Source organism: Mesocricetus auratus, unplaced genomic scaffold, assembly GCF_017639785.1.
Source record: "Mesocricetus auratus isolate SY011 unplaced genomic scaffold, BCM_Maur_2.0 Super-Scaffold_100691, whole genome shotgun sequence".
Classification (NCBI taxonomy): Eukaryota; Metazoa; Chordata; class Mammalia; order Rodentia; family Cricetidae; genus Mesocricetus; species Mesocricetus auratus.
Genome location: NW_024429267.1, coordinates 58369174 through 58381845, shown reverse-complemented (window position 1 = coordinate 58381845; position 12672 = coordinate 58369174). Strand labels below are relative to the sequence as shown.

At 49.2% G+C, this 12672-nt stretch overlaps 2 protein-coding genes and 2 long non-coding RNA genes across 4 annotated transcripts in view; 1 reads left to right on the top strand and 3 right to left on the bottom strand.

Annotated features, from left to right (window-relative positions):
- Nucleotides 1-584, bottom strand: part of Nktr (natural killer cell triggering receptor) — a 38288-nt gene extending 37704 nt beyond the window's left edge. The window contains exons 1-2 of the mRNA XM_040739736.1: nucleotides 427-584; nucleotides 183-266 (exon numbers count right to left, since the gene is read on the bottom strand). Coding sequence (XP_040595670.1) covers nucleotides 183-240 — 58 coding nt within the window. The 5' untranslated portion in view covers nucleotides 241-266; nucleotides 427-584. The remainder of the gene's footprint in view (nucleotides 1-182; nucleotides 267-426) is intronic.
- Nucleotides 585-3916: 3332 nt separating this feature from the next.
- Ss18l2 (SS18 like 2) lies at nucleotides 3917-5676 on the bottom strand. The gene is made up of 3 exons (XM_005082314.4): nucleotides 5517-5676; nucleotides 5302-5378; nucleotides 3917-4302 (listed from the first exon to the last, which is right to left on the bottom strand). The coding sequence occupies exons 1-3, from the start codon at nucleotides 5583-5585 to the stop codon at nucleotides 4215-4217; spliced, it is 234 nt and encodes a 77-aa protein (XP_005082371.1). The 5' UTR covers nucleotides 5586-5676; the 3' UTR covers nucleotides 3917-4214.
- A 2234-nt stretch (nucleotides 5677-7910) lies between these two features.
- LOC121137462 lies at nucleotides 7911-10400 on the top strand. The gene is made up of 2 exons (XR_005874696.1): nucleotides 7911-8024; nucleotides 9593-10400. It is a non-coding gene; the product is annotated as an uncharacterized LOC121137462 (long non-coding RNA).
- A 1430-nt stretch (nucleotides 10401-11830) lies between these two features.
- Nucleotides 11831-12658, bottom strand: LOC121137461. The gene is made up of 2 exons (XR_005874695.1): nucleotides 12543-12658; nucleotides 11831-12160 (listed from the first exon to the last, which is right to left on the bottom strand). It is a non-coding gene; the product is annotated as an uncharacterized LOC121137461 (long non-coding RNA).
- Nucleotides 12659-12672: the final 14 nt, after the last annotated feature.

Sequence of the window (12672 nt, the reverse complement as noted above, 5' to 3'; positions counted from 1 at the left end):
GACACAACAGCCCGGCTGCAGCCCTGCCCACCGTGCAATCCCGAGCCGCCCGTCCCCGAAGCCACTGCTTCCCCAGGAGTCGCGGGAGGCCGGAAAGGCAGCTGACCGGCGGGAGACGACGGGAGGCCGCCGGGGCGCCCGCTCCTCCCCACACACCCCGGCAGGGCCCGGCCCCGGCTCACCCGGCTCCCGGTTGATCTCGATGTCGAAGTGGCACTGCGGCCGGTCCTGCGCGCCCATCGCGAGCGCGGCGGCGGCGGCTGGAGCTGCGGACAGGGAGGAGGGCGCTGAGGGCGAGCGGCCGGGACGGGCGGGGCAGCCCGGGCGGGGCCCGGGGCTGCCTGACAGGGGCGCGGCCGAGCGGGACCGCCCGCCGCCCGCTCCCCGGCCTGCCCCGCCGCCCGCAACCCCCGCTGAGCTCCTCACCTGGCCGCACAGCTCCGGGTCAGCGCGGGAGAACGCCCTGCCGGCGCCGCCGGAGCCCAACGTCACCAACGGAACGCCACCTCCTCCCCGTCCGGGCCAGCCGCCCAGTGCCACGCCAAATCTCGCGAGACTGGAGGCAAATATCGCGAGAGTCCAACCCCATCGAGGGTCAGCCCCGGAGCTGTGGCCGGAGGGAAGGAGGAAGGACCGAGCCCTCCGGCCCCGCCCTCAAGGCCCCGCCCCTCCGAGTCAGCGGTCCAATCCCAAGTCCTCAGGCATGTGCAAGCTGTCAACCACGCTTGCAAAGCATCACGCGAGATTTCCGGGTTGTCTGACCAGGCAATGAATGCGGCAGCCAGGTGGAGGCTGCCAGAAACGACGTGGCCTTTGGTTATTTCTTTCGCGGGCTTGATACTGTAGGGAAGAAGGGCCAGCCAAAGAAACACACCCTGAGCAGAGCCAAAGAAACACACTTGGTCCCTGGAATCAGAATCAGTGAAAGAAATACACCCTGGCCCTAAAACTAGAGCCAAAAGGTTAAAAAGGACCGGAGAAAGAAACACACTTTGGCCCTGAAACCAGAGCCAACTCTGACCCTAACCCTGTGCAGAAAACTAATCAATCCCTGAACAGAGCTCTAGCCAATCTGAGCTCACCAATCCCCACCCTGGAAGCCCTATATAAACCCTGTGTCTGTCCAGCTTGTGGCTGTTTGGGCTGTCCTCTAACACTCTCCTGGATTCTTCCCTCCCAATAAACCTCTTGGATGAGATTTGGGTGAGACCTCCTTTCCCCGGAGCAGAGACAATCCTGGGCAGGGCAGAGCAGAGCAGGACTGTAGCACTTTTCACCAGGGGAAACTTTCCCTTGGCAGAACCGAGTTGTTACTCTCCTGGGGAAAGGAGCTGAACTGTAACAACTTAGCCGGGAAGAACCGATACACTGGGGAAGCCTCTCCCTGGAGCAAGGATGTGCGCTGCTATGCTTACTGTGACCTGCGGTAGTCCTTGGCTTCCGAGTACCAGAAGACCTTCCCATCCGAGCTGTAACACTCAGTATTCTGTGGCTCCCGAGTGCCAGAATCCCTGTCCATCGGATCTGTCGAAATGCCCACACTTCCTATTGTTTCAACTTCTATGTTTAAATCCAGTCTTCAGGAAAACCATTAACAGTCGTGGTAAGGATGCTGAAGTGTAGCTCTTCACAGTTGATGGCTTCTGGTAGAGATGGAGGTGGGGAAGGCTCAGTCTTCTGTTAGGGGTTGACCATTGAGAGTTTGACCATGCTCCAGCGAGCATGTGAACAACGCAAATTCAACTTCAGTGATTCTTCTTCTTCTGCTGCTGTTTACGTTAAATTTCCAAATAATCAAAGAAAACATTACACAATAGTCTTCCTGTGTCAGATGGTGGGGGCTCAAATCTCGGAGGCCTGCTTGTGTTCCACGGCCATTTGTAGACTTTTTTTCCCAACCCATAGTTACCTGGCTTTATGACTGCGTATGATTACCAGTGCCTCTGCCGTTTTTATAAAATTGTAAAGCCTGCATCTTTAAGTACCGTTCAGTGGTATGAAGTACATTCACCTCATGGTGCAGCCATCAACACCAACCAACTGGGGTTTATCTGGAAGAACTGAAGCTATCTATGGCCCCTTCACAAACTCATTCCCCTCTACCCTTCACCCCTATTCTGTACGACACCTCTGTCAGTTTAGTTGTTGTTAATACCTTCTGTTTGTAGAAGCAAGTTCTGGTGGTCTCTATGGGTTGTCAACTTGACCACATCTGCAACCAACTAAAATCCAATCTGCTGGGCACTACTCCTTTGTGGGACTTTGGGGGGGTTATTTGAAAGAGGAGGATTTACCCTAAATTTGAGCCTCACCTTTCTTTTTCCAGATAAAAAGGACATGGAAGAAGGAAGCTTTGAGTTTTGCCTGCTTACACTGTCACTGCTAAGTCCACCTGTCCTTTGCTGGTTGATACTAGGAGCAACTTAGCTGGGATTCCAACAGACTGAAGACCAGCAGCTCTCCAGGAATCTTCGAGACCTCAGCGTAAGATTGGGATTGCTGAGCCATCCAGCCTCTTGGGCTGAGCAGCTGACAGATTTCCAGTTTTCTAATAAGAGAGTAAGCCAGTAAGCCCCAGTCTTCCCTGGCCTCTGCTTCCAGTTCCTGCCCCCAAATTTCCGCCCTCACTTCTCTTCAGGATGGACCATGACCAGGTTGTTTAAGCCAAATAAACTCTTCCCTCCACAAGTTGCTTTTTTGTGTTGTATCCACAGCAGCGGAAAGCAGACTGATACATTTGGTGTCTATCCTTTTATGGCTGGCTGGTTTCACAGCATAAAAGTGAAATGCCTTGAAATTACAGCCATGCTATATGTCAAGTTTTCAAGTAGGAACAGGTCAAGAAGGAGTAGTAAGAATGGATATGATCAAACACATTATGTATGAAAATGTCACTGTTCTCTGTGAGTTTGTGGCCAGCCTGGCCTATAGAGTGAGTTCCAGGACAGCTAGGGCTACACAGAGAAACCCTGTCTTGAAAAACAAAACCAAGGAAAGAAGAAAAGAAACCGCTAGCCACGTGATGGAGGCACATGGCTTTAATCCCAACACTTGGGAGGCAGAGGTAAGTGGATCTCTGAGATGAAGGTCAGCCTGGTCTACAGAAAGTTCCAAGAGAGCAAAGGCCAGAGAGAAAGCCTGTCTCAAAAAGCAAGGAACACACAAACAAAAAGAATAATGCCATTGCTAACAAAAACATTCTTCCTTAGCCGGGCGTTGGTGGCGCACGCCTTTAATCCCAGCACTTGGGAGGCAGAGGCAGGTGGATCTCTGTGAGTTCGAGGCCAGCCTGATCTACAAGAGCTAGTTCCAGGACAGCCTCCAAAGCCACAGAGAAACCCTGTCTCGAAAAACCAAAAAAAAAAACCATTCTTCCTTTTTCAGGGTCTCAGGTAGTCCAGGGTGACCTTGACCCCTTGTCTCTCCCTCCAGGTGTGCCTAGTGCTGGCTATTTATTCATTTATTTATTTTCTCTCAGCTTTGAATGCACCCTTTGCTCGAGTCTCTCTAATGTGCAATTCAGCCTTAAACAGGAATACTTGCTTCAACCCCTCTCCCTGAAAAGAAACTTTGGCATTTTTTTATAACCTAGGAGAAAAGTGCTGAAAGAAAGGCAAAAACAGGGGTGTGTGATGGTATTAGCTGATGTGGGATACAACACAGAGACGCTTTGGGAGACTGAAGAGGAGCGTCCATCGTTGTCCTGGGATATTTGTAGACTGTGTGACTGGTTTAGTAAAGAGCTGAACCACCAGTAGCTAAGCAGGAGAGGATAGGTGGGACTTCCAGGCAGAGAGAGGAAGTAGGAGATGAATCTGGGTGCAGGAGAGACACGAGCCTCAGAAGCAGCAGGATGGGCAAGCATATGACAGATTTCCTTATTGTTATTTGAGAGCTGGTCAGTGGGACACAGAAAGACGGCCACACCTCATTTATTATTACACGGCACTAATTAAGAAGCACGATTGATTTTGTTGACAATGATAATAGCACTGTTGTCACGTACCTTGGATCGGTCTTACTGTGGGGTCTGCTTTATTACTAAAATATTTACACTAAGAATACAGGAGAATTAGTAGAACTTTCTTCACAGTCTAAAAGGAAGCATGGACATTTCGCCCATGTTCTAAGTTGCTTAGTTACTAACAATTCTGTCTCTAATTCACAGGAGATGGGCTCCATCCAGTCACGCCTCATAGGAGCCTCCTGGAAGATTACTCCACCGCCTTTGTAAGGCTGCTTGTGTTGTCATCTGCGATGGTAGCTAAATAAATGAGATTTCTATGCAAGACATGCTGGTACCTATGAGCAGGGAAAAAAAAAAACAACAATTAGAAGCTTGTCTTTACAAACCATGCAAGCTAGAAGAGAACCTGCTGAATGTGGCGGGGTGGTGTTCCCCCGACTGAGTGACACAGGTCACCACACCTCACCAACCTTGTTTAACTGGGAACCTCATCCACTCTCACTCACACACATGCCCGATAGATCAAGCAACCATGACTTTCTTGCTTGGACCACAATAGTTTACTTACCCAATGGTCTACATGGCAGCCCTGATTGATTTATTCTCCAGATTTGGAGTGATCACAGCACAATTTACATCAAGATCCTGTTGTAAACCCTTCTAAAGATTCCATCTAATTCCTACAAGGTCCCAAGAGACAGGATTCTTCAGTTACTCTGTGTGCCCATCTCCTACGGCTTTCCCTTTGTTAAGTTCTGAACACGGGGCCTCCTTGATCTGGCCTGATATTCAGCACCTTTACCCTGCCTATCTCTGGGGCGCAGGACTTCACTCAATGTTACCTTATTAGAGGCACTCTACACCCACCCTGCCCTGCCCCCCCCCACTCACCCTTCGTTGGTCCCGTGTATCTCTCGCAGACTGACTGCTAGTTAACCAAATGGCCTGACTGACTTATTTGGGAACACGGGAAGTGAATTTAACGAACAAGGAGGCAATGGCCCTTATCTGAGCCTAGCTTTCCGGACGCGTCCCTGTCTTCCGCCCCACGGGGCTTATGTGAAACCCTGAATACAAGTCCAGGTTCTACCATAAACCATCTACATGGTGCTGCGCAGTAAATAAATAACCTACAGAGGGCGGGTCGGCACAGAATCTGGCTACGTCACCTTGGCCGGCCTTAAACGTGTGGCCATCCTCCTGCCGCAGCTGCTGCAGCCTGACAGGCGCTAGCACGACAGGCAAGCAGCGCCCCTCGGGCCAAGTAACCTCCTCCTCCGCCTCTCCCTTTCCTCCCCCCGGGCGGACGGCCGCGCGTCCCCAGCGGCACTTACTGGACGCACTCGTTCGCTCGGCCCTTGTTCTGATACTCCACGATACAGCGGATCAGCTGGTCGTTCTCCTCCAGGAGCTGAGAAGCGGGCGAACGGGGGGGAGAGCAGGGTGGCATCAGGTGGGGTCCCCGAGCCAGGCGGCGCCGACGTGACCCGGCTCCCATCCATCCCCTCCGCCCCGCTGCGGCCCGGCCCCAGCAGGACACCCCCCTCACCCGCTGGATGGTCTCCTGGTTGACCTTGGCCTTGCCGCGAAGCCAGTCAGGGGCGAAGATGACCGACATGCCGCGAGTAAAGCCCGGAGATCCGAGCTCGCCAGCCGCGCCGGCCTCGCGCGCGCCGCTGACGCCGAGCCGGAGCCGAGGAGTCCGGCCCCGCCCCCGGGAGGCGGGGCGAGGAGAAACCGTCGCTTGTGATTGGACGCCGCGAGCCTGCTCTCTGCGTAGGCTGTGGCGCTCCGCTGGGGGGCGGGACATGGCTGAAGATTGACAGCCAGGGGCTGGCCCGCCTTCTCCGGCAGCCTGGCTACCCCGGCTCCTTTCCGAAGAAACTCTAGTTCCAGAGAGGTGAGAACTGAGGGTGTTGCCTACAGGCAGATCAAACTACAAAGCACTAGTATTAGCTTTCTTTCCTCTTAACCTGGAAAATACTTGAACGTGCCTAGAATCTCTCTGGTCAATAAATTTGCATACCAAGGACCGGTGGTTAATAAACTTAACCGCTCTTCCATGGGATAGGAGTTTGAGTACGAGTTTGAGTCCGGCTCACAACCTCCTGTTAACTCCAGCTCCAGGAGACCTAAGGCTCTCTTCGGGCACCCACACACATGTGGCAGACACACATGTACACCTGAGTAAAAAATTGGTTATGAAATCGTACTCGTTGCAAACCTAAAAAGTGTTTTCTCCATTTTACAGATGAGAAAATAGGTGCATTTCCGCCTCCTGCCTCGCCCCCATTCAGGCTTACAAAGCCGCAGCTTCCACCTCATTTCCCAGCATGGGGATTCAATGAGGGAGGTTGGGGTGACCCGCCTGAGTGGGGTCAGGGCTCGGAGCTCCTTGCTTCCCAAGTTCCCACGTGAGGTTCTCTCCCCGTAGGAGTTCTCCCAGAGATCCTGCAGAAGGCGGGACGGGCAGAAGTAGAGGCATCAAGAGCAGGGCGGAGACCTTGCTTAATGCCGCTCTGCCCTCAACAACTGCTGTTTACGCGGTGGAGGAAGGAGCGACTTTAGCAGGAGACGGTGCTGAGAAGGGGGAGGTGCGGGGGATGGGCACTGGCCCAGCCGTTGAGAACAAGCCCTGAAGGGGAGGAAACGCGTCAGTGTGAGGATGAGCAGACTGCAGAGGGAACAGGACTCACTCAGGCTTGAAGTCTGACGGATGGCATCAAGGCCCTGGTTGAGGTTGAGCAATGTGTATAGCGCAGACTCGTGCGGCAGCTGCTCTTTCGCAGCTCAGGAGGAGGTGGATCGTTGGTGGGACAGAAGGACTGACCCTGCAAGGGGTATCGGTATGCCATAAAGAGTGTGATAGATGCCGGACAGTGGTGGTGCACACCGTTCACCCCAAACACTTGTTGGATCTCTGCGGGTTCCAGGCCAGCCTAGTCCATAGAGCAAGTTCCAGGACTGGCTCCAGAGAAACCCTGTGGCAAAAAAAAGAAAAAAGAAGGGAAAAGTGCGATAGAGTGATATAGATGTGGTCGCCCCAGGACTCCCCAACTTTTGTGGAAGTGAAAATTAAATTAATGAACAAAGTGAAGGGACACTGGACTAAAAATGTCCCCAGACCAGTTTGGGAGGGAGGCAGAAGAGCTGGAAGAGAGGACGGAGATCAAACGTGTACAGTTACAGATAACTAGTCCGTGCAGATGTAGAGACTGTGGGGGTGGAGAGCTGAAGAGGCTGGGAATGGAGGGCTCTGAAGATGACCGTGAGTGCTCAGTGACTGGAGAGGAGAGCTGGGAATCTAGGTAGCACATCTCACCCCTCTCCCATTCCATTCACCGTAGTGCATGAGACTCACCAGGTGTACCAGACAGAAGGTGAAGGAACAGTCTATCTAGATCACTCACTTCTCAAATACCAATATTCCATCCACATTTGAAAAAAACTCATTTTGTTTATTTGATTTTGGTTTTTAAGATGGTGTCTTGCACCTGCCTTTAATCCCAGCACTTGGGTGTGGGAACAAAAGACCTTGGCCAGAGGCCCACTTCCCCATCAGCCTGGGAGCAGGCAGCTGTAAGACAATGCTTACTGAGACACACTCTAGCTTGGACTTTTCTACTCTTTTGAGGCAGGGTTTCTCTGGCTGTAGACTAAGATGGCCTTGAACTCAGAGATCTGCCTGCCTCTGTCTCCCAAGTGCTGGGATTAAAGACATCTACCACCATGCCTAGCTCTACTTTTGTTTTTTAAAACTTACTTATCTTGCCCGGCTTTGGTGGCACACGCCTTTAATCCCAGCACTTGGGAGGCAGAGGCAGGGGGATCTCTGTGAGTTCGAAGCCAGCCTGGTCTACAGAGCGAGTTCCAGGACAGCCTCCAAAACAACACAGAGAAACCCCGTCTCGAAAAAACAACAAAAAACCTTATTTATCTTATGCAGATGTGTTATGTGCACCACATGCCTGTCTGGTGTCAGTGGATGTGTTGAATCCTTTGGAACTGCAGTTACAGATGGTTATATGCTGTGGAGTATGACTTTAACTGTGTAAAGGTGTGTTACATTTGTTTGTGCTGCATTTGTTTAATTATGTAAAGATGTGTTGCTTTGCATGCCGAGGCACCTGATTGGTGGGGAGTGGAGGGGGGTTGGAGCTCGGTGGGGGTGTGGGGGGGGTGGGTTTGAATGCAGCTCCAATTAGATGCAACTCTCAGTTGAAAGCAGCTCTTATCCAGGCTCTTGGAGCCTAAAACTGGGCTTTCACAGACCAGAGTGGCTCAGGGCTACCATCTAATGCAAAGTCACTTAGCAGTTTACGGTTTGGCTCATTCGGTCAGAGAAGGCTAGAGACACACAGTAAAAACATGCCCAAATGGAGCAAACCTCTAAACAGGTTACACTGTGTCTAAAAAATGAGCATTGACTTAAGAAAGAAAAAAAAATGAGTATAGACAGTAATAGAAAAAAATAGTTCAAAAATAATAAGGTCTTTAAAGAGAGAGTAATGTAAAGGAAAATGGCCACATAAAGATGGGAAATACACAGGGAGTCTGGATCCAGTGTGGTGTTGACTTAGATGTTTTTGAATACTGATGAGCTAATGACAGCTGCTGAGAGGCATTGGGTTATAAAAGGAATGGCTGAATTAAAGCAGCCTAGATACCTTAGGGATGTCTCAACTTTAAAATGGAATTCAGAAAGCATATTGTGTTGGAGAAGAGGTTTTGCTTTTGTTTCCATGGGAAACAAAAGGCTGTGGATTCCTTCAAGGTTAATGAAGATCAGGTTTGACTGGGGGAGATCTCTTGAAAATCCTGGCTACAGACACAAAGAAATAAAGAAAAACTACAAGACAGGTGATATGTATAGTGTTCCTTCTGCATGGGAACAGTTCTGAGACTGAACAACAGATGTTACAACTAGTTTTCCTGGGACTTGGCCATTATCTCCATTTTCTCAGATCTCCTAAAGATGCCATCACCCTCAGACAACAGGAAGCAGTCTAGGGAATGCAATGCCCACATGTCCAAGAGGTAGGGTGGGTGTTTTTTGGTCATTCAGTGGGTTATGGATGTATGTCATCATTTAGGGGGAATACAGGAATATAGGATAAAAAGACAATGATTAATCTCAAATATTTTACATTGGTGTGGATTTTGGTATATCAATACAAATTTTAAGTTATTTTGTTATACTGTATGTATGTTCCTACTCTTGTGCTTATGCAGCTCATTTAAAAATGTAATGTATAAGCCGGGTGGTGGTCTTGCACGCCTTTAATCCCAGCACTCGGGAGGCAGAGGCAGGCGATCTCTGTGAGTTCGAGACCAGCCTGGTCTACTGAGCAAGTTCTAGGACATGGTCCAAAACAAGACAGAGAAACCCTGTCTCGAAAAACCAAATATATATATATATATATATATATATATATATGTATATATATAGTATAATTACAAAATGTAGGCTAGTAGTTAGTCATCTATAATTATTAACTTGTAGTCATATTAGGTATGTTTTCAAGGTTAAACAGACATGTTTTAGATAGATATGCTTCAAATGCTTCAGAGACCTACGGAACGTGGCATTTAAGACATTTAATAACCTAAGGCTTTTCTTGACAGTGACACACAGCTGCTCATTGTAGCACCAATCTTCTACGTAAAAGGATGATGGAAATAGAAGAACCTCCATATGGAGTTTGCTTTCATTGCAGCAAAGCTAGCCATTTGGGCAAGAAACTGTCCATGCTTTGACGGTTGACAGTATACTATCCAAAGTGGATATGCAGGACACAAAGGAAAGTGACTGCTGAACTTTGCCAAGACAAAATTCTGCTTCATAGAAAAGTCTGCCAAATGTTCTAGTCCTGTAGACCAAAGATGGATACCCCAATATTTCAGAGGAACCTTGAGTGACAATCCAGGCAGCCAGATGTCTCTGACATTTCTTTAATTTTGGAAGTTATCTGCTATGTATTTCCTGTTTACTCAAATATTATAAAAGGAATGGCTGAATTAAAGCAGCCTAGATACCTTAGGGGGTCTTTGATGGAGTTGAAGACGAGATAGTTATAGTTACAGTTTTCCTTAGTTATGATAGAAGGTAAATTAGGTACAGAGCTTTGGACTCATCAAGATAGAATAAATAATAAAGTGTTTTCTTTGAATTTGTTAAATAAAAATGGACTGGATATTGTAAATGTAATTCTTACTAGATAATTAGTCCTATTGTAAATAGTCTTACTATGTTAAAGTTCAAACCTTTCTTTTTATTTAGATAAAAAGGGGGAAATATTGTGGAATATTACTTTAACTATGTAAAGATGCATTGCATTTGCTTATGTTGCAGAATGTTACTTTAACTAGGCAAATATGTGCTACATTTGTTTATGCTGCATTTGGTTAACTATGTAAAGATATTTTACAGCTGTTTATGCTGCATTTATTTATGGAACGATGTGTTACTGTTTCACCTTGCCTGCCAAGGCACCTGATTGGTCCAATAAAAAGCTGAATGGCCAATAGCTAGGCAGGAGAGGGTTAGACAGGGCTGGTGGGCAGAGAGAATAAGTAGGAGGAGGGAGAGGAGAGAGAACAATGGAGAAAGAGAGGGAGATGTCTGGGGACAGCCAGCCAGGCAGCCTCCAGACAGACAGACACAGAGTAGGACACACAGAATGAAAGAAAGGTAAAAAGCCCCAAGGCAAAATGTAGATGAAGAGAAACAAGTTAGAATATGTTATAAGTTAGTGGGACAAGCATAAGATAAGGCTGAGCAAGCATTCATAACTAAGAAGTCTCTGTGCCATGATTTGGGAACTGGTTGGTGGCCTAAAAGAAAACCTGATACAGTGGGTAGCTGGGGATCAAGCCCAGGTCCTCTGCAAGAGTAATAACGACTGAGTCAACTCTCTAGCTCTACTGCTTTTTAAAAACAGGGTCTCAAACTGTAGTCAAGCAGGTCTAGAATTCATTATTTCACCCAGGCTAGGTTCAAATTCATGGCAATGCTCCCTGCGCCAGCCTCCTGAATACAGATAATATAGGCGTGAGCCACTACACTGGCTAAATTGTAGCATTAATTCTATTTGGTATTAATAATAAAAACCTAGTCAGCTGTCAGACCGGCTGCTCCACAGACTGCCTGCCTGTCTTGCCTTATACTCCTCTCTCTGCCCAGTAATATCCCTTCCTGTCTCCACCTCCCGAGCGCTGGGATTAAAGGCCTGAGCAGCCGCCACCTGGCTCTGTTTCTCTTTTAGACTGGATACATTCCGTGTAACCCGGGGTGGCCTTGAACTAACAGGGAGCCGTCTGCCTCTGTTTCCTGAGTCCTGGGATTAAAAGTGTGTGCCACCACTGCCTGGCCTCTATGGCTGACTAGTGTGGCTAGCTATGCACCGTGATCTTTAGGCAAGCTTTATTTGTGAGATCATAAACACAAAACATCGCCACACTAAATCAGAATTGATATGTCTAGCATCTCTGTCTTGACAGAGCAAACAGTGGACAAGGTGACAGTCTCCTTTATCTACCAGATTTTTCTCTGTGAATGTTATGGCCTAGGCTTGCTGAAGCTTGTTACAGACCAGGCCTGATTCACCGTGGGAGGGGACTACGGACAGAACTTGAATACCAGGAATGCCCAGAGGCGATGGTAGACTATTGCAAGTCTTCCTGTGCTCTTTTTGTAATTTGTCTGTGGTTACAGAAACCCAGTTTCCATTTCCACCCACAAGAAAAATGCCTTATAGGAGTCTTCACCCAACTCAGATCTCTCCGAGGAACCCAAGCTTGTCTATCCAGCTGCTGTTTGCAGTGGTATCAGGTTTCCCCGTAAAGACAGAGCTATTAAGGCTGTTTCTTCTATATGAGGATTTATTAGGAGAATAATGTGCTCATTTGGTGATGGAGGCTGAGGACCAGGGGAGTCACTCCTGGCATTCGCTGACTTGCACTTGGTCTCAGAATCAGGACAGCTGGGACTGGGGTTGTGGCTCGGTGGATAGAGCTCTCTCTTGTCTTAGCGGGCAGGAAATCCTGGGTTTGAGCTCCAGGGGGCTTCACAGACTGGTCCTGGAGGCACACATGGGTAATCCCAGCACGCAGTAAGGGAACGCAGGGGGATCAAGTTCGGAGTGACAGTCGGATACATCGTGAGTTCAAGGTGAGCTTGGGATACCTAAGGCTCTGCCTCAAGAAGTAAAAATGAAGCTAATGGGTCTGAGAACCGGGAAGTGGAGAGTTACTGATGCAAAAGTTCTAAGACCCAAAGGGCAGGAGGAGAGCTTGGAGTTGTGATGCCAGGGACAGGAGAAGGCAGGGCTGCTCCGGGGTTTTGTAGTTCAAGCATTCTATCAGCAGAGCTACATCCTCAGCCACAGCCACACGGAGTGCCATGCACAGACGAAACACACCAGCCCTCCTTCGCCCAGCCGGCTGCTACTTGGGGAAGCCTTCCCTGAGCCCCAAGTGAAGCCAAATGCTCCCGTAAATTCACCCTAGAACCCATGCTTCTCTGCTGCACGACCCGTGTGTAGTCCTTGCTTTCCTGCCTGGTGCTCGAACCTACCCTCTCCTCTTGACAGGGTCTCCGGAGTCAGGAGGTCCTTGCGTTCACACTGGCTGGCACACACTGTGGTGCTCTCAGCACGCGCCAAAACAACAGCCGCCTAACTTTGCTACCCTACCCGCCTCCAGCC

Coding starts and splice junctions, on each gene's coding strand:
- Ss18l2 (XM_005082314.4), bottom strand. CDS start 5,585: ATGTCGGTCATCTTCGCCCCTGACTGGCTTCGCGGCAAGGCCAAGGTC. Junction 5,379..5,516: donor ACCAGGAGACCATCCAGCGG/GTGAGGGGGGTG, acceptor CCCGCTTCTCAG/CTCCTGGAGGAGAACGACCA. Junction 4,303..5,301: donor CGAGCGAACGAGTGCGTCCA/GTAAGTGCCGCT, acceptor CCCTGCTCATAG/GTACCAGCATGTCTTGCATA.